At 43.2% G+C, this 24,475-nt stretch overlaps 1 protein-coding gene across 1 annotated transcript; it reads left to right on the forward strand.

Moving 5' to 3' along the window:
- The first annotated feature begins 6,847 nt into the window (after nt 1–6,847).
- bicdl2l (bicaudal-D-related protein 2-like) lies at nt 6,848–24,475 on the forward strand. The gene is made up of 6 exons (XM_065004918.1): nt 6,848–13,386; nt 13,973–14,092; nt 18,271–18,429; nt 21,927–22,018; nt 22,149–22,269; nt 23,963–24,475. The coding sequence occupies exons 1-6, from the start codon at nt 12,823–12,825 to the stop codon at nt 24,260–24,262; spliced, it is 1,356 nt and encodes a 451-aa protein (XP_064860990.1). The 5' UTR covers nt 6,848–12,822; the 3' UTR covers nt 24,263–24,475.

The following is a 24,475-nucleotide window of genomic DNA, read 5'->3' on the forward strand; positions in this document are numbered from 1 at the left end:
ATGGATAGTCCAATCACAGGCTTCCACGATAGTATGGTGTAAACATGCTTAGCCTGTGCAAAATACCGTGGGTGTGACACATCTATTAGAAAGCACTGTCTCCTAGTTACAGTATGTAGCAACCTCTCTCTCTCTATCTCTCTCTCTCTCTCTCTCTCTCATATAAATATATATTAGAAAGCACTGTCTCCTAGTTACAGTATGTAGCAACCTCTCTCTCTCTCTCTCTCTCTCTCATATAAATAGATAATAAACAAAAGTGAAATTAACAATAAAAAAGTTGCAAACGTATAAAGACATTTCAAATGTCATATTATGTGTTGTAATGATGTGCAAATAGTTAAAGTGGGAGGCAGTTAGCCTAGTAGTTAGAGTGTTAGCCTAGTGGTTAGAGTGTTAGCCTAGTGGTTAGAGTGTTAGCCTCGTGGTTAGAGTGTTAGCCTAGTGGTTAGAGTGTTAGCCTAGTGGTTAGAGTGTTAGCCTAGTGGTTAGAGTGTTAGCCTAGTAGTTAGAGTGTTAGCCTAGTGGTTAGAGTGTTAGCCTAGTGGTTAGAGTGTTAGCCTAGTGGTTAGAGTGGTAGCCTAGTGGTTAGAGTGTTAGCCTAGTGGTTAGAGTGGTAGCCTAGTGGTTAGAGTGGTAGCCTGGTAGTTAGAGTGTTAGCCTCGTAGTTAGAGTGGTAGCCTAGTAGTTAGAGTGTTAGCCTATTAGTTAGAGTGTTGGACTGGTAATCAAAAGGTTGCATCACATTAGTATCTTATTCATAATTTTAAGCAATGTTGTCATTATGCATTTCATTGTTTTGCATTATAATTAGCTCATGTGCTTTTCTACACGAGGAGGGGATACTAATTAATGTGGTTGGGTCTCTTACTATGTTTGCCAGTGACAGTCTCTTTCCATTCAAAACATTTTTCAAACAAAAAGTTCAGTAATAGAACAATATAATTCCAGTTCATATTGGGAGGGTTGTTTTGTCTGTATATTGTCTAAAAATGTGGATACTCGTGTTCGTATTTTCTTTCCTTTTTAGACATAATAAAATACTTCAAATGGTAGGCTAAACACATCTCTCTCTCTCGCTTTCTCACTCTCTTTGGGTGTGGTAACTTAAAGAAGAGTAAAGTTAAGGCTTCAACATCTTGCTGAATTTATCTGAACTAACATCTGAATTTCTGTCGGTGTCCATTTTTAAAGTGCTAAAAGAAGGCCTACCTCGTCGCAGCTCATTTGCTTGCACTTGCATATACTTAGAGATAAGTGTTAATGATATAACAACAAACATTGTGAATTTACTGAACATAATGTAATAATGTTTCTGTATGGTTCAAAAGTCTAAACTCATGTCGGCATTCATTATTATTGAATGAGAATGCAGTTCTTATCCAGTTACACAAATCCACAAGGAGCCAGTAGAAAACATATTTATTTAGCAAGTCAGCCATATTAGCTATGGTTTTTAAAAAACACACATCACGAAAGAGAGACAACACAGCACTACATAAAGAGACAACACAGCACTACATAAAGAGAGACAACACAGCACTACATAAAGAGAGACAACACAGCACTACATAAAGAGAGACAACACAACACTACATAAAGAGAGACAACACAGCACTACATAAAGAGAGACAACACAGCACTACATAAAGAGAGACAACACAACACTACATAAAGAGAGACAACACAGCACTACATAAAGAGAGACAACACAGCACTACATAAAGAGAGACAACACAGCACTACATAAAGAGAGACAACACAGCACTACATAAAGAGAAACAACACAGCACTACATAAAGAGAGACAACACAGCACTACATAAAGAGAAACAACACAGCACTACATAAAGAGAGACAACACAGCACTACATAAAGAGAGACAACACAGCACTACATAAAGAGAGACCTAAGACGACAACATAGCATGGCAGAAACACATGACAACACAACATGACGACAACATGGTAGCCTCACAACATGGCAGCAGCACATAACAGGGTACAAACATTGTTGGGCACAGACAACAACACAAAGGGCAAGACTATAGAGACAACAATACATCACTCAAGGCAGCCACAACTGTCAGTAAGAGTGTCTATGATTGAGTCTTTGAATGAAGAGATTGAGATACAACTGTCCAGTTTGAGTGTTTAATGCAGCTCGTTCCAGTCGCTAGCTTCAGCAAACTGAAAAGTCAAGCGACCCAGGGATGTGTGTGCTTTGGGGACATTCAACAGAATGTGACTGGCATAATAGGTGTGGTATGTGGAGGATTAGGGCTGCAGTCGATATCTCAGATAGGGGGGAGTGAGACCTAAGCGGGTTTTATAAATACGCAACAACCAGTTGGTCTTGCGACGGGTATACAGAGATAACCAGTTTACGGAACAGTATAGAGTGCAGTGATGTGTCCAAGTAGGAGCTTCATTGGAATATTTCGACAACTTTTTCAAAATGTAAAAAGAACCTACCACCAAATTGTTTTGCTGAAATATCTCCAAAAGTTGTGATGACACTGAGGATTTTCATTTTGTTCAGCAAGAACAGTGACAGGCAGGGAAAGTTTTGGGGAAATAATTTGGTGACATCTTATGGTCTTTATGTGAATTACAGGGGTCTAGTTACCCCCTACTACCCTTGGCCTATGTGAATTATTAATAATACAAAAGCATGCTGGCAAAAGCCTTACGAGTAGACCATTTAGAAACCTTTTATGGATATAGGCTACTTGGCAAATGCATGGTCAGAATAAGAACAACACCAGACTGCTGTTAATGCAGGGTTCATTATAGCATGGTAAGGGCATATAGCCTACATGTTTTTTTTTTTACACACATCCAAAATAATAACAGGAGCTGTCTAAAATAAGGTAATAGCCTAAGTAGATAAAACGGGGATGTCCGCTCACTCATACCATACAGACTAATATTTATTCGAAAGTGATCTCAAGAGCCAAACCCTATTGCTAGTCTTGATTACTTGGCAAATGCATTGGGCAGGAGAAAAAAACAGCCTACATTGAGAGGAGAGGTTATGCTTGGTTTAGAGGTTATGGGCACAAAAAGCACATCTCCCTTGTTCCATGTTTATACCCCTTACAAAAAAAGTTAGCAGTTTTGAAACAAGCACTTAAGGTGCAGTAACTGCAGTCTACTGTGGTATTTTGGACATAGTAATTTCAGATTACACTGCAAAAATTACTGTAGTAAAAAAAACTATTATCTTGAATGCAGTATTTGCAGCATAGTTCAGAGCGCAATGTTTTTTCATAAGGGTGGGCATAAGACAGTTTTCCTACTTTTCAGCTCAATGCCTTTTTCAACATATGAACTTTCATGTGCCTTAATGACCAAGTCATATCTAATCTGTAAAACTAAATCAAATGTGAAATCAACAAGTGGTTTAGCAAACACAGAAAATACAAAACCTGCCCATGATTGGTTGAGATAGTGAGGGGGCTGGGACTTTCACTGAGAAAGAGAGTCCACTCAATGCTTATTTTTCACATGGCACGTCCTGTTCTCTGCTACCTCGGACATTTGAAAGATAAATCATTAGATTTAATCATATTTTTCTTCATGGACAACATGCGAAGTGTAGCTACAGCTTTCAATAGTAGTGTTGTTCTGAATACAGCTGCTGGTATCGATACAGCTTGTGTCTACTGTACTGTTGGAAAACGCAGTCTGCTTGAAGCCGAGTGGGAATGATTATTTAGAAAAGGTTTCAGTCTGCCATGAATCATCATCATAATCCAGACACTGCAGGTAAACTTGCTACTTACGTTATTGCCTCAACTGTATCAAAACTTAGTGTTCATTGTTAGCTATTAGTTAGTTAGGTAACGTTAATCAGGTAACAGGTAAGTTATTGCCAGCTAGCTACAGTGGCTGAGCTGGCCAGTTACATTGTGCTGTTAATGTTGATTGCTGATGTGCTAAATCATGCATGGCATGATGATAATCTTTGTCATGTTTGTCATGTTTAACCAGTTAGCTACCGAAAATAGGTTTACCGAGAGACTGAAAAACAGCTTCTATCTCAAGGCCATCAGACTGTTAAATAGCCATCACTAGCACATAGAGGCTGCTGCCTATATACATAAAAGTGAAATCACTGGCCACTTTAATAAATGGAACACAAGTCACTTTAATAATGTCTATATATCTTGCATTACTCATCTCATATGTATGTACTGTATCCTATATTATTCTATCTTGTTCTATGTCGCTCTGACATTGCTTGTACATGTATTTTTATATTCTTAATTCCATTCCTTTACTAGATGTGTGTATTGGGTATATGTTGTGTAATTGTTAGATATTACTTGTTAGATATTACTGCACTGTCGGAGCCAGAAGCACAAGCATTTTGCTACACCCGCAATAACATCTTCTACAATACACTTTGATTTGATTTGAAATAGCCACTGTGCTGTGAATGCTAATTGATTAGTGAGCTAATCAAACCCAATGTTTAAGTGATAGGGACACATGCTAAGCTAACTAGCCACAATGAAATGATAGTTAAATACAGTGAGGGAAAAAAGTATTTGATCCCCTGCTGATTTTGTACATTTGCCCACTGACAAAGAAATTATCAGTCTATAATTTTAATGGTAGGTTTATTTGAACAGTTAGAGACAGAATAACAACAACAACAACAAAAACGCATGTCAAAAATGTTATAAATTGATTTGCATTTTATTGAGGGAAATAAGTATTTGACCCCTCTCAATCAGAAAGATTTCTGGCTCCCAGGTGTCTTTTATACAGGTAACGAGCTGAGATTAGGAGCACACTGTGTCCTAATCTCAGCTTGTTACCTGTATAAAAGACACCTGTCCACAGAAGCAATCAATCAGATTCCAAACTCTCCACCATGGCCAAGACCAAAGAGCTCTCCAAGGATGTCAGGGACAAGATTGTAGAACTACACAAGGCTGGAATGGGCTACAAGACCATCGGCAAGCAGCTTGGTGAGAAGGTGACAACAGTTGGTGCGATTATTCGCAAATGGAAGAAACAAAAGAACTGTCAATCTCCCTCGGCCTGGGGCTCCATGCAAGATCTCACCTCGTGGAGTTGCAATGATCATGATAACGGTGAGGAATCAGCCCAGAACTACACGGGAGGATCTTGTCAATGATCTCAAGGCAGCTGGGACCATAGTCACCAAGAAAACAATTGGTAACACACTACGCCGTGAAGGACTGAAATCCTGCAGCGCCCACAAGGTCCCCCTGCTCAAGAAAGCACATATACATGCCTGTCTGAAGTTTGCTAATGAACATCTGAATGATTCAGAGGACAACTGGGTGAAAGCGTTGTGGTCAGATGAGACCAAAATAGAGCTCTTTGGCATCAACTCAACTCGCCATGTTTGGAGGAGGAGGAATGCTGCCTATGACCCCAAGAACACCATCCCCACTGTCAAACATGGAGGTGGAAACATTATGCTTTGGGGATGTTTTTCTGCTAAGGGGACAGAACAACTTCACCGCATCAAAGGGACGATGGACGGGGCCATGTACCGTCAAATCTTGGGTGAGAACCTCCTTCCCTCAGCCAGGGCATTGAAAATGTGTCGTGGATGGGTATTCCAGCATGACAATGACCCAAAACACACGGCTAATGCAACAAAGGAGTGGCTCAAGAAGAAGCACATTAAGTTCCTGGAGTGGCCTAGCCAGTCTCTAGACTAGACCTTAATCCCATAGAAAATCTGTGGAGGGAGCTGAAGGTTCGAGTTGCCAAACGTCAGCCTCGAAACCTTAATGACTTGGAGAAGATCTGCAAAGAGGATTGGGACAAAATCCCTCCTGAGATGTGTGCAAACCTGGTGGCCAACTACAAGAAACGTCTGACCTCTGCGATTGCCAACAAGGGTTTTGCGACCAAGTATTAAGTCATGTTTTGCAGAGGGGTCAAATACTAATTTCCCTCATTAAAATGCAAACCAATTTATAACATTTTTGACATGCGTTTTTCTGGATTTTTGTTGTTATTCTGTTCAAATAAACCTACCATTCAAATTATAGACGGATCATTTCTTTGTCAGTGGGCAAACATACAAAATCAGCAGGGGATCAAATACTTTTTTCCCTCACTATAGCGATCTACATTGAACAAAAATATAAACGCAACATGCAAACAATTTCAGAGATTTTACTGAGTTACAGTTCATATAAGGAAATCAGTCAATTAAAATAAATGCTTTAGGCCCTAATCTATGGCTTTTGTATGACTGTGAGTACAGATATGCATTTGTTGGTCACAGATACATTTAAAGGAAATGTAGGGTCGTGGATCCGAAAACCAGTCAGTATCTGGTGTGACCACTATTTCCCTGGTGCAGCGAGACACATCTCCTTCACATCACTCTGTTGATTGTGGAATGTTGTCCCACTTTTTAATGGCTGTGCAAAGTTGCTGGATATTGCCGGGAACTGGAGCACGCTGTCGTACATGTCGATCCAGAGTATCCCAAACAGGCTCGAAGGTTATATCCTTCCTGTTTGGCACTGTCCAGGGGTAACATTGGATGGGGCCACAGTGTCTCCTGACCCCCTCCTGTCTCAGCCTCCAGTATTTATGCTGCAGTAGTTTGTGTCGGGGGGCTAGGGTCAGTTTGTTATATCTGGTGTACTTCTCCTGTCTTATCCGGTGTCCTGTGTGAATTTAAGTATGCTCTCTCTAATTCTCTCTTTCTCTCTTTCTTTCTCTCTCTCGGAGGACCTGAGCCCTAGGACCATGCCTCAGGACTAACTGGCATGATGACTCCTTGCTGTCCCCAGTCCACCTGGTCGTGCTGCTGCTCCAGTTTTAACTGTTCTGCCTGTGATTATTATTATTTGACCATGCTAGTCATTTATGAACATTTGAACATCTTGGCCATGCTCTGGTATAATCTCCACCCGGCACAGCCAGAAGAGGACTGGCCATCCCTAATAGCCTGGTTCCTCTCTAGGTTTCTTCCTAGGTTTTGGCCTTTGTAGGGAGTTTTTCCTAGCCACCGTGCTTCTACACCTGTACTGCTTGCTGTTTGGGGTTTTAGGCTGGGCTTCTGTACAGCACTTTGAGATATCAGCTGATGTACGAAGGGCTATATAAATACATTTGATTTGGCCGGCCGGGATGTCCTTGTCCCATCTCTCTCTAGTGACTCCATGCGACAGGCCCGGCACGCTGACTTCGGTCGCCAACTGTACGGTGTTTCCACACAGTAATGTATTTATTTCAATGGACTGATTTCCTCATATGAACTGTAACTCAGTCAAATCTGTGAAATTGCTGCATGTTGGGTTTATATTTTTGTTCAGTATATGGACATTGGACATTACATGTCCTGCTTCAAAGTGCAGGACAGAAATAGGCTCTCAGGCTAGATTAATTTGTTCATACCTACCTCGTACCCCTGCACATTGGCTCTGTACCGGTACTCCTCGTATGTAGTCTGGCTATTGTTATTATTTTTATTTTTTACTCATTGTAGGGAAAGTGCTCTTGAGTAAGCATTTTACGGTAAAGTCTACAGCTGTTGTTTTCAGTGCATGTGACATAAAATCGGATTTGATCCTGACCTGAACCAAAGTCACAACGGATCTAATTTGATAGACCTAAGCCTGTGTGTTTGTGGGTTTTAAGTTTTTCCTTATTGTAGGCTGCCACCTTTAGTGGTCTTTTACTCTTGAAATATTTTATTGTTTTTTAAGCACTACCTCACTGCTTTAGCGCATGGCCAGAGTCACGTGTTCTCATGGGAATTATTTAAGAGATCCGTTGCTTAAGAGCGTGTGAACGAGGCTAAATGGGCATAAAACACTAGCTGGTCAATGTGAAAGGTTATCTTTAAAATACAACAATAGGCAATTTAATACTGTTAATGGTTTGCCAAATGGGGGAACTTGGTGAGATAACGTTCAGAGAATCCATTTAGGCAGTTTGGTAAAAATATTACTTTTCTAAATATGTTTCCCAATGATTAATGTAGAGCAATGTGTGAAAATCGCAGCAAAATGTTTAAATGCCCGTTTCTCCTAAATGGCATTATACTTGTATCAATTTTAAAAGCAGCATTACCTTCCCATGTTTCTCCAATTACAAGGTATGATAAACCATTTAGAAGTACTTTTATCCATAAAATAAATAAATAAAAATCAAATTTTGGGACATAAACCCGAAAAAAGATGGTGGGTCACATGTAAGACAGGTAAATTACCAATCAAGGCGCTAAAATAGAGAACTTGCTTTAACAGATTGAATAAGCAAACGACCGTGGGATTGACAATTGCACTGGTTTAACGCCAGCGAAAAATAGAACCCAGTGGGTAAAAGCAGGTGAGCTGGTTCTACTCTTTTTGGCAATATTCTGGTGTTTTTGTGGTAAACTTAGAGGGTCAAGCGTAACACGCCAACCCTGTTACCTATACATAGATAGACAGGCTAGAAATGCTTTTTGTGATGCATTTGAATTTATGGTTTATTTTAAGATTAAATCACTACTTTATTTGGCACTTAATAAGTGACTGTTGTGGGGGTTGGAGAGCAAAATCACCGACATGAGTCATCTTTTAATATGTTCTATGTCAAACCGTTCGGACATTAGACAGTTTCGTGGGAGGACACCTTTTCTGGATGTATCATGTTCTGACAATCACCACTTTAGCTCCGCCACCATTGCGTTGAATTTAGACTCCGCCAATGCAAGAAAACATATACCTTTAGCTTTAAATGGGGAATTTTAATTATGTTCATTTGATTTCCGTAGGGCCGCGAAAATTGACTCGAGGGTTAAGGGGGCTGATTTGAATTTCCTGATTTGGCCTAGCTTTTAGTCTTGATCATTAAACCTCTAGTGACTCCCCATCCTGTATGAGGGAGCGTAATCATCGACTGACACTAATTAGCATAACGCAACGGACATAAATATTCCTAGAAAATATTCCTATTCATGAAAATCACAAGTAAAATATATTGAGACACAGCTTAGCCTTTTGTTAATCACCCTGTCATCTCAGATGTTCAAAATATGCTTTACAGCCCAAGCTAGACAAGCATTTGTGTAAGTTTATCGATAGCCTAGCATAGCATTTTGTCCAGCTAGCAGCAGGTAACTTGGTCACGGAAATCAGAAAAGCAATCAAATTCAATCGTTTACCTTTGATGAGCTCTCGTGTTTTCACTCACGAGACTCCCAGTTAGACAGCCAATGTTCCTTTTTTCCAAAAATATTATTTTTGTAGGCGAAATAGCTCCGTTTGTTCTTCACGTTTGGCTGAGAAATTGCCCGGAAATTGCAGTCACGAAAAGGCCGAAAAATATTACAAATGAGCTCCATAATATCGACAGAAACATGGCAACGTTGTTTATAATCATTCCTCAAGGTGTTTTTCAAATATCTATTCGATAATATATCAACAGGGACTGGTGGCTTCTTATTAGGATAGAGAGAAACAATGTCCGCATTTGTCCTTTACGCACCAAACACTCTGAGAGCTTCAGCTGACCACTGACTCAATGTTGACGTTCTGCTCAATAGGGACACATAGGAACGCAGAGCCTTCTAAATAAGAGTCCCTTCCTGTTTGGAGCTTTCGCCTGCAACATCAGTTCTGTTATACTCACAGACAATATTTTTACAGTTTTGGAGTGTTTTCTATCCTAAGCTGTCAATTAAATGCATATTCTAGCATCTTGTCCTGACAAAATATCCCGTTTACTACGGGAACATTATTTTTCCAAAAATGAAAATACTGCCCCCTAGTTACAAAAGGTTAAGAAATTAAGCGGCCATTACATTTACATTTACATTTAAGTAATTTAGCAGACGCTCTTATCCAGAGCGACTTACAAATTGGTGCATTCACCTTATGACATCCATGACTGAAACTAGACAAGAGTTGTCTTGGAGGTGGTTTGTACGTGGCAAACGTTTGTACATTCACTCTGCCAAAACCATACACCGTTACAGCCACTCACCCATCTACTGAGAAACAGTCTAACCAGGTCTCGAAGTTGCCAAGGCCAACTTCTTTCTACAATTCGCTTCTGCCGGCTAGTGTGCGAACAGGGCAAAGTTGGTTTGACATTGGATAGCTTATCTCTGGGGCTAGTTACGGGATCGTCAATAAATTACGCAATGTAAATGTGACTATTTTTTGGTTGTCTCATTAAATGCTTTCAATATTTATATGAATTTCTACAATTTGTAGTTTGTAAGGAGTTAAGTCAATTTGAAATATGGAGCTATTGACATTTAAAAGATATTGTATTAAGTATATTGTGTAATTTACTGATGGCCCCCTAACCAGCCCTGTAGAGATATCGAATGTCAAGCCAAATTGACCATTACTTGAGCGCTGTGGGCATGTGGGCAGGGTTGAGATAAACCCAAACTGTTAAAGGTACCCTAAATTCCATGACGTATATATTTTTTCTTATCTCACAAATCTTAATTTTGGACGAGACTTTATGACCCAAATGATCCTATTTACACTTTGTAGTAAATTTGAACACTATAATAAATGTTTCTGACTCATGTCACAGGCCGGTTTCAAAACGAGAAGTTGTTTTTTAGGGGCAGTCGCTCTTTAACCTCATGAGATGGGAAAACATGTTTTTTTTATGAAGCTGAACAAGTGCTCTTTATGACAAATGTTGAGATTAAAATGATGTGAAATCAAGTTATATATCCAGTACAAGTCAAAAGTTTGGACAAAATCTCATTCAAGGTTTTTAAAAATGTTTTTATACAATGTTCTACATTGTATAATCGTGAAGACATCAAAACTATGAAATAACACATATGGAATCATGTAGTAACCAAAATAGTGTTACAACAAATCAAAATATTTTATATTTCAGATTCTTCAAAGTAGCCACCTTTTACCTTGATGACAGCTTTGCACACACTTGGTATTCTTTCAACCAGCTTCATGAGGTAGTCAACTGGAATGCATTTCAATTAACAGGTGTGCCTTGTTAAGTTCATTTCTGGAATTTCTTTCCTTCTTAATGCGTTTTAGCCAATCAGTTGTGTTGTGACAAGGTATGGGTTGGGGGTATACAGAAGATAGCCCTATTTGGTAAAAGTCCATATTATGGAAAGAACAGCTCAAATAAGCAAAGGGAAATGACAGTCCATTATTTTAAGACATGAAGGTCAGTCAATCCGCACAATTTCAAGAACTTTGAAAGTTTCTTCAAGTGCAGTCGGAAAAACCATAAAGCGCTATGATGAAACTGGCTCTCATGAGGACCGCCACAGGAAAGGAAGCCCCAGATTTACCTCTCCTGCACAGGATAAGTTCATTATAGTTACCAGTCTCAGAAATTGCAGCCCAAATAAATTCAGACATCTCAGCATCAACTGTTCAAGAGGAGACTGTGGGAATCAAGCCTTCATGGTAAAATTGCTACAAAGAAACCATTACTAAGGGACACCAATAAGAAGACTTGCTTGGGTCAAGAAACACAAGCAATGGACATTAGACTGGTGGAAATCTGTCCTTTGGTCTGATAAGTCAACATTTTAGATTTTTAGTTCCAACCTCTGTGTCTTTGTGAGATGCAGAGTAGGTGAACGGATGATCTCTGCATGTGTGGTCCCCACTGTGAAGCATGGAGGAGGAGGTGTGGGGGTGCTTTGCTGGTGACACTGTCAGGGATTTATTTAGAATTCAAGGCATGCTTAACCAGCATGGCTCCCACATCATTCTGCAGCGCTACGCCATCCCATCTGGTTTGATCTTAGTTCCACTATCATTTGTTTTTCAACAGGAAAATGACCCAACACACATCCAGGCTGTGTAAGGGCTATTTGACCAAGAAGAAGAGTGACCGAGTGCTGCATCAGAGGACCTGGCCTGTACAATCACCCGACCTCAACCCAATTGAGGTGGTTTGGGATGAGTTGGACTGCAGGGTGATGTAAAAGCAGCCAAGTTCTCAGCGTATGTGGGAACTCCTTCAAGACTGTTGGAAAAGCATTCCAGGTGAAGCTGGTTGAGAGAATGCCAAGAGAGTGAAAAGCTGTCATCAAGACAAATGGTGGCTACTTTGAAGAATCTAAAATATTTTGATTTGTTTAACACTTTTTTTGTAGTTACTACATGACTCCTTGTGTTCATTATTCTACAATGTAGAAAATAGTAAAAATAAAGAAAAACCCTTGAATGAGTAGGTTTGTCCAAACATTTTACTGGTACTGTATATATATATTTTTTTACCAAGTAGCACTTCTGAAAAGGCACCGAATTGGTGGAACGACCTCTCTCTTTTGTACTCTCCCTCCCATGTCTTGCCTCTTATCTCTCTTACACACTTGCTCCTCATCCCTTCTGAAAAGGTGCCTGTGTAGCTTGGCGTTGTTATATGACAGGGCAGTATAAACAGATAGGTATCGTACGTCATGTCTGTAATCTGTCTCTGATTGTGTAAGGACATCAAAGGTCCATTTCTCTGAATCCCTGACATGTTGACGTGTCCGTATCCAGGCTACCATCACCGTAGCAATAGAAGTTGAAGGGAAAAAAAGGTGAGGGTGCAGCCTCCTCTGACATCACTCGATGACATCACACAAGATATGTTGGTCCTATTCTGGTTACTCAAAGTTCAGGAAAAACGAGTTGGTAGACATTCTCTGTGTTTTGTTCCCTCCCCTTCTCGCTCTCTCTTTTTCTCTCACTGTCATAGCCTCTTCTCACTGCCAGTCATTGTTTTTGTCCCAGTGAGATTGTGAGCTCCTCTCTTCAATTCTTTCTCCCGAACTCTCCTGTTGTCGGTTTGGTGTTTGGTGGTTGTGACCCCTCTATTATGCCATGGGAGACCCTGTGCCTTTCTCCATCCTGAACGAGAGACTGAGACCACAGTTTACTGCCATGGAACAACTCTGCTACTCCCTGCACACCCTGGAAGATGGACACCAGCTGCCTGGCATTGTCAGTGGCAGTTCAACCACACGGTCTACAATACTGAGAGATGAAATACAAAAACAGGATGATTCAAGCTCGACCACGACCGAACCAGAGGATGACCCAGAGAAGGAGGATGTGGTCACAGAAAGGTTGACTTCGCTGACCGAAGAGGGGGACAACTGTCATGATCTGTTGACCATGACCAGTACCTGCTTGATGCAATCTTTGACCGCAGAAGATGCTGGTCCTGATGGTTCTGGTGAGCTGACCGTGGTCAAGGAGAGTTTGGCCATAGAGAATGGCGATCCAGGTGTTTTGACCATGGTCAGTGAGGGAGATGGTTCTGATGAGGTCAGTGAGGATAAGAGCCCTTTCAGACGGAGCTACGTAGACCGAATCTTACCGGACCTCATCAGGAGTGGACAACAGCTCAGCAGACGCAGAACATTAGGACCAGTGTCCGACACGGTGAGGGAGTGAGGGCCGGACAAAAATAAAATGTGTGTGCTGTGCGGCCAAGAAATTATATTGAATATAATTTGACGCAGTACTTGTTATGGTTTTCAAAGATCTTGGACCAGAACAGATCTTTCACCTCGTTCAGTACAAATGTGTCATACTCTGCTATAGAATGTTATCAGCTCATAGAGACAGGTTTGATTTGTGGCTGAAGGGAATATTGTTGTCGCTCGTTGGGCTCTTATCAGTTAGGGACCTGGTGTATCTGTGTGAGTGTGTAATATGAGCTGTCGCATGCGTATCCAGTACAACAGGATTTGTCTCATCTTCCAGGAATCTGGAATAGCACCGTTTACCACCGTGCCTGTGTTTTTCATGACACCATTTATTCTTAGCTGAAGGTTGTGTATGTGTGCGCATGATTAAAGGTAGTGCCTCGGGTGGTGTGTGTATTATGCATGTAACACTGGTGGTGGTATGTGTGTGTTTTGCATGTAACACTGTTGGTGTGTGTCTAGTTGAAGGGAAGAGGAAATTCAGCAACACCTATAGGAATTTGTTAAACATGCTTCTTTACAAACGTGCTTGTGTCTAGTTGAAGGAAGTGCGTCGGGAGGTGGCGCTGTCAGTGAGACGCAGTCTGAGGCTGAAGGCTCAGGTGGACAAACTACAGGAGAACAGAGACGAACCGGGATGGATCCAACACAGGGAGAAGGTAACACACACACTTCAAATACAGTCAAGCATAAGCATAAATTTGACAGGTAATTTCAAAGGTCATGCAATTGTTGAAACAAGATCAGTGTGATGTATAAAGGCTGAATAACAAGAATCACATGACAACAGGGCTTGAATGGAGGCTCTGGAAGTAGGCTAACGGGAGTGAATCCTTTCTGTTTCTGTGAAGCACGTCACCTTTAGAAGTCTGTGTTTATGTTGAACTCTCACCCCCTCCCTCCCTCACCCCCTCCCTCCCTCCCTCCCTCCATCCTTCGCTCACCCCCTCCCGACAGGAAATACAGCTCTGCCTCGGGTTCTGCTGTGGTACAAGTGGTTGCACAGCCTTTCCTCTATATGGAGGCTGTGCTCACTGATCCTGTACTTTTTCAAAGTTTTTCTAAGGTTTTAATCAGTAACCGTGGTCAAATAGTTTTCAATGGTGTACTGTCAATTTAGAGCCAGATAGCACAGGATTTTGCTTTGTGCTAGTTTTTCCCAATAAGTAATGTAGTTTTGTTTTGACTGTGTCATTTGGTTTATTCTGATTGTTTGGATGTTCTGGTCCTTGAGGCTTCAGTGTATTAGTAGAACCGATTTGTGAACTCAGCCCCAGGACCAGCTGAATGAGGGGACTGAGGCTTCAGTGTGTTAGTAGAACAGGTTTGTGAACTCAGCCCCAGGACCAGCTGGATGAGGGGACTGAGGCTTCAGTGTGTTAGTAGAACCGATTTGTGAACTCAGCCCCAGGACCAGCTGGATGAGGGAAATATTTTTTGGCATTGCAGGGCTTGGTAAATTATTTGAAGGGGTCACTATATTTTAGATGTTTTCAAAACTTCATTGCTCTTTTTTTGAGTTATTATGAGTGGATATTGGCCTAATTCTGCCCTGCATGCATTGTTGTAGTTTTCCTCTGTACATGTACTGTAGGTGTTTGCCCCATTGAGTGAAATCTTGTTTTGCAAGTGGACTCCACACCTCGCTGCCATAAAGTACAATTGATTCAATGATACATTCAATTCGTTTTAGCCAAACTAGACGAGGTATTTCTATTTGGATTCGTTTTTTTGTGCTTTCTCTCTCAATTCATTCACTGACTCATTTAGATGTCCAGTTGAGCTTATTTCGAAACCTAAGTAATTGTTGGGTGTGCAGTACTCTGTATATTTTGTACCAATCGAGATCTTCTCTGGAAAATCATTGTTTTTAGTGTTTTGGGGATTTACTGCCAAGGCCCAGGTCTGGCAGTACTGCTCTAGGTGATGTGCTGTGGGTTTCAGCAGGCACAGGTCATCTGCGAAGAGCAGGTATTGTGGAGACCAACAACGGGGCTGAGGATTTTTCTAGAATAGTGGCCAAGCGCGCAGGGCTGAGATTGCAACCCTGGCAAAGACCAGGCCCCTGGTTAAATAATTTCTTGCCAATTCTGATGCTCCATTTATTGCCAAGGATTTAATTGTCATGTCATGAGATGTTTTCGGTAGATATCCAATTTGACTTTTAGTCAAGACATTGTGCTTATTAAGGAAGTATAGAACTCATTTATAATACTACAGAAAACTTTCCCCATGTTACTGTTCAAACAAATATCTAATTGTTAGGGTCAAATTTGTCTCCGTTCTTATAGATTGGGGTTATGAGTCCTTGTTTTTTATTTTTTTAAACTTTTTTTTTACTAGGCAAGTCAGTTAAGAACAAATTCTTATTTTCAATGACGGCCTAGGAACAGTGGGTTAACTGCCTGTTCAGGGGCAGAACGACAGATTTGTACCTTGTCAGCTCGGGGATTTGAACTTGCAACCTTTCAGTTACTAGTCCAACGCTCTAACCACTAGGCTACCCTGCCGCCGTTACTTCCCAGTTCCTGACGTCAGGGAAGTAACCTACACTCAGGTTCAAATTAAAAAGTTTTAAACTAAAGCTTTGGTTGTCTTCTTCTCAGGCTTCTATGTCTTCTTCCTGGACCTCAATGTCCACCTCTTGAACATCAGACTGAGGCCTCATCTTCATGGTCACTTTCCAACCTTGTTGAGGATGGCTCGTTGTCAGGCTCAAAAAGAAAAAAAAATGCCTGGATGGCCACCAATTTTTCAACCCTTGTATTGGTCAGCCTGTTGCATGCTTTGCTGTGTGTGTTCCCAAACAAGGACCAGTTGCGCTCTGAGGCAGCTGATGTTGGTGGGATTTGGAAGATGGAGGCAACAGGGGAAAGAGCCTCAGATCCACAAAGTCCCTTCCACCAGGTGGCTGTTGAGATGTTGGCACGACTGCCATATTGCATCTCCATCCCAAAGCCCTTGCTTGGAAGTGTACTTCACCAGACTGCCAAAAATCTTGCTCTTATCCAGACCAAGGTGGTGAGACACAGTAGTGTCCATAGGCTTTGTTGATCTCTGCTCCAGACAGAATGCTCTTGCCAGCATACTTGGGGTCCAACATGTACGCTGTGTCGTGTATGGGCTTCAGGCAGAAGTCTTCACGCTCTTTGATGTATTTCAGAATTGCAGTTTATTCTACTTGGAGCAACAGTGGGCAGGGAAGTATGGATTTCTTCTCTTACATCTGCAAGCAGAGTCTGAACATCAGACGAGATGGCATTGTCTCCCTCAACCTGTGCAATGGCTACTGCTTTAGGTTTCAGGAGTTTCAGGCTGCTTACCACCCTCCCCCAAAATACATCATCCAGGAGGATCCTCTTGATGGGGCTGTCCATATCTGCAGACTGATATGGCCATTTCTTCGAGAGATTCCTACAGGAAACTGTCAAACATGATGACGACACAACCCCAATGGGTGTTGCTGGGCAGCTTCAATGTGGTGCTCTTAATCTTCTCACTTTGCTAAGTGAGATAGATTGCTGCTATAACTTGATGACCCTTCACATACCTAACCATTTCCTTGGCTCTCTTTCCTTGGTTCTCCAATCAAGAGGATCCTCCTGGGTGATCCATTGTTTTCGGTGCCATGGTGTCCTTGAGGAGCAGATTCAATGCATGAGCAGCACAGCCAATGGGTGTGATGTGAGGGTAGGACTCCTCCACTTTAGACCAAACAGTCTTCATGTTCGGAGCATTGTCTCACCAGTGCAAATACCTTCTGTGGTCCAAGGTAATTGATGACTGCCTTCAGCTCATCTGCAATGTAGAGACCGGTGTGTCTGTTGTCCCTTGTTTGTGGTGTCTGATTCATTATTTTCACCTCGAATGGATGTAGAGGGAATTTTGTCAGAGGTTGCTTGTTGTGAGCGCTGAGGGAACTTTATGCACTTGGCCAGATGATTCTGCATATTTGTTACATTCTTCACATATGATTTGGCACAGTGTTTGCAAATGTACACAGCTTTAACTTCTACATTAGCTGCAGTCTCCACACATCAGATGGTGCCTGTGGCATTTCCCTGTAACGATTAGAAAAAGAGAGTAAAAAAACAACAAATACAATTCCATGTACAGATGAATAGTTAAGCAGTTATTACATAACTTCTTTGTAAGATAAATGAAACATGCATGGAAACAAGTGAATTAACACTCAGTTAGCAGGCTCAAGCAAGCGAAAACCCACATGGTAGCAAAAACTAACTAGCAGAAATTGTTAAGTTAGAAATTATTTAAACACACTTTGCTGTAGGTATGTATGTATGTCATAAAATATTCACCCCATCCAGGATTGTAATCAACTTACCAGAGAGAATGTAGTCTTTGGCTCAGACAGTGTAGTAGTGTGGGCTCTGTAGCATCTCATTAGTGTGCAAGATCTTGAGTATCAGCTTTACATGTGATGGAAGAATACACTGTGCATGCAGAGGGTTGCAATTCCATTGGATTGGGGATAGTTTAACCAAAATATGCCACAAGACTTAGAATTGCCTTGTGTATCCCACAAAAAAAAGATTCACTGTTATAAGCTAACTTTTTTTGGGGTGAATTTAAGAAAAATTCCCCAAATTCTAGGGATTAACTTCCTAGCAAGCTAACTGACAAATTCCGACCTAGCTAGCTAGCACCATTAAGATATTTAAAAAAAATCTAACTCACTGTCAATCTTGTCCTCGATCTTCAGTTGTATAATTTGATTACTTATATTTTGTAGCACATTTTCATTGTGATCTTAACAAACAAGAAGTTATAAAGTCAGGAGCTGTTCTTCTGCATGAATGACTGTTTCTCTCTCCAGGTTACAGAGGAGGTTCAGTCCGTTCTGAGGTTGTTGCTTCCTCTGACAGAAGCAGAGTCCAGCACAGTAGAACCATCTGTTCAGGAGAACAGTCTGGATACAGCGCTGGTCCTGCTGCAGAACGTCGCACGCAAACTAGCTCTCAGCCACACAGCACAGGTGAACCTAAACTAGCTCTCAGCCACACAGCACAGGTGAACCTAAACTAGCTCTCAGCCACACAGCACAGGTGAACCTAAACTAGCTCTCAGCCACACAGCACAGGTGAACGTAAACTAGCTCTCAGCCACACAGCACAGGTGAACGTAAACTAGCTCTCAGCCACACAGCACAGGTGAACGTAAACTAGCTCTCAGCCACACAGCATAGGTGAACCTAAACTAGCTCTCAGCCACACAGCACAGGTTAACCTAAACTAGCTCTCAGCCACACAGCACAGGTGAACCTAAACTAGCTCTCAGCCACACAGCACAGGTGAACCTAAACTAGCTCTCAGCCACACAGCACAGGTGAACCTATACTAGCTCTCAGCCACATAGCACAGGTGAACCTAAACTAGCTCTCAGCCACACAGCACAGGTGAACCTAAACTAGCTCTCAGCCACACAGCACAGGTGAACCTAAACTAGCTCTCAGCCACACAGCACAGGTGAACCTAAACTAGCTCTCAGCCACACAGCACAGGTGAACCTAAACTAGCTCTCAGCCACACAGCACAGGTGAACCTAAACTAGCTCTCAGCCACACAGCACAGGTGAACCTAAACTAGCTCTCAGCCACACAGCACAGGTGAACCTAAACTAGCTCTCAGCCACACAGCACAGGTGAACCTAAACTAGCTGTCAGCCACACAGCACAGGTGAACCTAAACTAGCTGTCAGCCACACAGCACAGGTGAACCTAAACTAGCTGTCAGCCACACAGCACAGGTGAACCTAAACTAGCTCTCAGCCACACAGCACAGGTGAACCTAAACTAGCTCTCAGCCACACAGCACAGGTGAACCTAAACTAGCTCTCAGCCACACAGCACAGGTGAACCTAAACTAGCTCTCAGCCACACAGCACAGGTGAACCTAAACTAGCTCAGCCACACAGCACAGGTGAACTCTAGCCAGCCACAGCACAGGTGAACCTAAACTAGCTCTCAGCCACACAGCACAGGTGAACCTATACTAGCTCTCAGCCACACAGCACAGGTGAACCTAAACTAGCTCTCAGCCACACAGCACAGGTGAACCTAAACTAGCTCTCAGCCACACAGCACAGGTGAACCTAAACTAGCTCTCAGCCACACAGCACAGGTGAACGTAAACTAGCTCTCAGCCACACAGCACAGGTGAACGTAAACTAGCTCTCAGCCACACAGCACAGGTGAACGTAAACTAGCTCTCAGCCACACAGCACAGGTGAACCTAAACTAGCTCTCAGCCACACAGCACAGGTGAACCTAAACTAGCTGTCAGCCACACAGCACAGGTGAACCTAAACTAGCTCTCAGCCACACAGCACAGGTGAACCTATACTAGCTCTCAGCCACACAGCACAGGTGAACCTAAACTAGCTCTCAGCCACACAGCACAGGTGAACCTAAACTAGCTCTCAGCCACACAGCACAGGTGAACCTAAACTAGCTCTCAGCCACACAGCACAGGTGAACCTAAACTAGCTCTCAGCCACACAGCACAGGTGAACCTAAACTAGCTCTCAGCCACACAGCACAGGTGAACCTAAACTAGCTGTCAGCCACACAGCACAGGTGAACCTAAACTAGCTGTCAGCCACACAGCACAGGTGAACGTAAACTAGCTCTCAGCCACACAGCACAGGTGAACGTAAACTAGCTCTCAGCCACACAGCACAGGTGAACCTAAACTAGCTCTCAGCCACACAGCACAGGTGAACCTAAACTAGCTCTCAGCCACACAGCACAGGTGAACCTAAACTAGCTCTCAGCCACACAGCACAGGTGAACCTAAACTAGCTCTCAGCCACACAGCACAGGTGAACCTAAACTAGCTCTCAGCCACACAGCACAGGTGAACCTAAACTAGCTCTCAGCCACACAGCACAGGTGAACCTAAACTAGCTGTCAGCCACACAGCACAGGTGAACCTAAACTAGCTGTCAGCCACACAGCACAGGTGAACCTAAACTAGCTCTCAGCCACACAGCACAGGTGAACCTAAACTAGCTCTCAGCCACACAGCACAGGTGAACCTAAACTAGCTCTCAGCCACACAGCACAGGTGAACCTAAACTAGCTCTCAGCCACACAGCACAGGTGAACCTAAACTAGCGCTCAGCCACACAGCACAGGTGAACCTAAACTAGCTCTCAGCCACACAGCACAGGTGAACCTAAATTAGCTCTCAGCCACACAGCACAGGTGAACCTAAACTAGCTCTCAGCCACACAGCACAGGTGAACCTAAACTAGCTCTCAGCCACACAGCACAGGTGAACCTAAACTAGCTCTCAGCCACACAGCACAGGTGAACCTAAACTAGCTCTCAGCCACACAGCACAGGTGAACCTAAACTAGCTCTCAGCCACACAGCACAAGTTCGGCCAGGGTCCTCAAGGATGCATTTAGTTCCTCAGTTTTTAGTGAATGTGACCCAGGCTTGCACTCACACCTCTTAGGTGAGCTTAGATCCCACCCCCACAGGCAAACCCATAGAATACAAAGATGAGGAAATCTGTGCCTATCCAACAGTAGCTCAGAGGCTAACAGTTCATGTCAGGTGAGTTTAGACACCGCCCCTCAGGTGAGCCCAGACTGGTTCAGTTCAGGTATGTGACCTGATGGGTTCAGTTAGCTCAACCTTGTTTCAATGGAATTTTAATTACTCTGTGGCATTTAAATAACTCCCAGGCATAATGCATCACGACATGACACCCAGGCGTAATGCATCACCACATGACTCCCAGGCGTAGTGCATCACCACGTGACTCCCAGGCGTAGTGCATCACCACGTGACTCCCAGGCGTAATGATTCACCACGTGACTCCCAGGCGTAATGCATCACCACGACTCCCAGGCGTAATGCATCACCACGTGACTCCCAGGCGTAATGCATCACCACGTGACTCCCAGGCGTAATGCATCACCACGTGACTCCCAGGCGTAATGCATCACCACGTGACTCCCAGGCGTAATGCATCACCACGTGACTCCCAGGCCAATGCATCACCACGTGACTCCCAGGCGTAATGCATCACCACGTGACTCCCAGGCGTAATGCATCACCACGTGACTCCCAGGCGTAATGCATCACCACGTGACTCCCAGGCGTAATGCATCACCACGTGCCTCCCAGGCGTAATGCATCACCACGTGACTCCCAGGCGTAATGCATCACCACGTGACTCCCAGGCGTAATGCATCACCACGTGACTCCCAGGCGTAATGCATCACCACGTGACTCCCAGGCGTAATGCATCACCACGTGACTCCCAGGCGTAATGCATCACCACATACACGGAAGGTCAGAATACATCAGCAAAGATTTTATTCCAACTAGCAGAAGAACTGATGTCATCAATAGTAAGAAACACCCTTTTATGTCCATGTATTCCATAACTGTGTGAATATAAATAAAACAAACCTGCCTTTTTTTCTCCCAACCACTCTCTCTTGTTTTGTTTTCCCCAGGATTCCCAGTTCTGGGTTAAAAAAGGGAATGGTATGGATGACAGTGCTGTTCTACAACAGGCACTACGGGACAGAGACGATGCCATGGACAAGTGAGTGTACACACACACACACACATTCACAGCAAAGAGAAGTGTCAATGCCTCCTCTAAGAGGGAACTGCATTGTTCCTGTAGAAAAATGACATGTTTTGTTTAGTTTTTTTCCCTTCCTGTTGAACAGGAAGAAGGCCATGGAGGCGGAGCTTCTCCGCAGTAAGACAGAGATGATGTTACTGAACAACCAGCTGTTGGAGGCTGTGCAGAAACGACTGGAGCTCTCACTGGAACTAGAGGCCTGGAAGGTACTAAAAGATGGTGGGAGGAGAGAAAGAGAGAGCGAGTCGGAAAAATGGATATGTCTGAGACATACAGTAGCAACATATGGGCTCAGCTGGGGTTAGGTTACGGTGGAAAACAAGCTCTCACTAATTAGGGACAATGGCAAATTACCCATGGGTTAACACACACGGTATAATGCATCCAGCCGGTACATGTCACCAGCTGGTATCCTAGCATGATAATGGAGTAATAGAGCCTGGGGCCATCTGGTGGTGAGGGACCAACTTCCTCTAATGGTGCAATATGACATGACATACATACACCAAAATGACCAAAAGTATGTGGACACCTGCTCGTCGAAAATCTAATTCCAAAATCATGGGCATTAATATAGAGATGGTCCTCCCCCTTTACTGGTATGACGGCCTCCAGTCTTCGGATCATTGCAGCGGGGACTTGCTTCCATTCAGCCACAGGAGCATTAGTGAGGTCAGGCTTTGATGTTGGGCGATTAGGCCTGGCTCGCAGCTGGCATTCCAATTCATCCCTAAGGTGTTCGATAGGGTTGAGTTCAGGGCTCTGTGCAGGCCAGTCAAGTTCTTCCACACCAATCTCGACAAACCATATCTGTTTGGACCTCACTTTGTGCACGATCATTGTGATGCTGAAACAGGAAAGGGCCTTCCCCAAACTGTTACCACAATGTTGGAATCATAGAAACGTCTAGAATGTCATTGTATGCTAGGGCGACACACAATTGGCCCAGCATCATCTGGGTTAGGGGAGAGTTTGGCAGGGGGTGCTTTACTTGACTCATCTCACTCTAGTGACTCCTTGTGGCGGGCCGGGCATCTGCAGGCTGACTTCTGTCGTAATTTGAAAGGTGTTTCACACATTGGTGCAGCTGGCTTCCGGGTTAAGTGAGCGTGTGTTAAGAAGCACGGTTTGGCGGGTCATGTTTCGGAGGACGCACGACTCGACTTTTGCCTCTGCCAAGCCCGTTGGGGAGTTGCAGTGATGAGACAAGTTCGTAATCACAAAATTGGTGAGAAATAAACGAAGAAACCGATTTCATGACGCACCTGAAGAACAGTTCTTGTGCTGACGTTGCTTCCATAGGCAGTTTGGAACTTGGTAGTGAGTGATGCAACTGAGGACAGACAATTTTATGCACTTCAGCGGTCCCGTTCTGTGAGCTTGTGTGGCCTACCACTTCGTGGCTGATCTGTTGTTGCTCCTAGAAGTTTCCACTTCACAATAACAGCACTTACAGTTGACCAGGGCAGCTCTAACAGGGCAGACATTTTATGAACTGAAAGGTGGCATCCTATGACGGTGCCATGTTGAAAGTCACTGAGCATTAGTGAGTTCACACACATTAATTTTTTTACCATTACATCACTGGTCAGAGTGTGTACCAAGTTTGGTGTCTAAGGCCTCGATCACACCGATAGCGTCATTGTATTTTCGTACACTGGAAGTGCATTCATTTCCAATGGTACGTTGGATTTATCGAATGTATGCGTAGACGGTTTGACAGAACTGGTAGCAAAGTGTGAAGGTTGAACTTTTGTTGCACACATCTTGATGACGTAGGTATTATCAAAGGTAAAAGATAAACATAAATAGAACTGCCATAATGAGAAATAATCCATCAATATTGTCTGTTTTTTACCATTAGCCAATAAATATGTCAAATGTATTTCCGTGTGTCAGGATGACATCCAGAGGATCCTGCAGCAGCAGCTCCAGAGCCAGCAGGAAGCAGAACAAGCCCAGAGGAAACCCTCCCGTCTGGGGCTGCTGAGGAGAACTAAAGAACCCCCACACCAGAGGCCAGCCTCCACCCCTGCCCCCTCTCCGGCCCTACAACGCACCCCTGTTACCTGGAGGGACAGGCTGAAGAGGGGGAAGACAGGTCGTCATGGTGACCAGGATGCAGCGCAGGCGTCACCGGTGTCGCGGTCGTCGAGTAGCAGCAGCAGACTGGAGGGGTTTCATACCATAGACTTATAATACAACATGAGAGGGACAAATCATTGCTACTTTATACATTTTTCAAACTGTTGATTCCTACTGGGAGAGACACATGGATTACACACATTCACAATGAGAATAATTCTCTACTTGAGTTAAACATTCATAGTACATTTGGGTTGTAGAGTCTCTGCAACTGTAATCATTAATTTAACTATAATGAGTGTCTTTGATTAAAGTCATTGAAACGTC

The sequence above is a fragment of the Oncorhynchus nerka genome, linkage group LG19, assembly GCF_034236695.1.
Source record: "Oncorhynchus nerka isolate Pitt River linkage group LG19, Oner_Uvic_2.0, whole genome shotgun sequence".
In the NCBI taxonomy this organism is placed as follows: Eukaryota; Metazoa; Chordata; class Actinopteri; order Salmoniformes; family Salmonidae; genus Oncorhynchus; species Oncorhynchus nerka.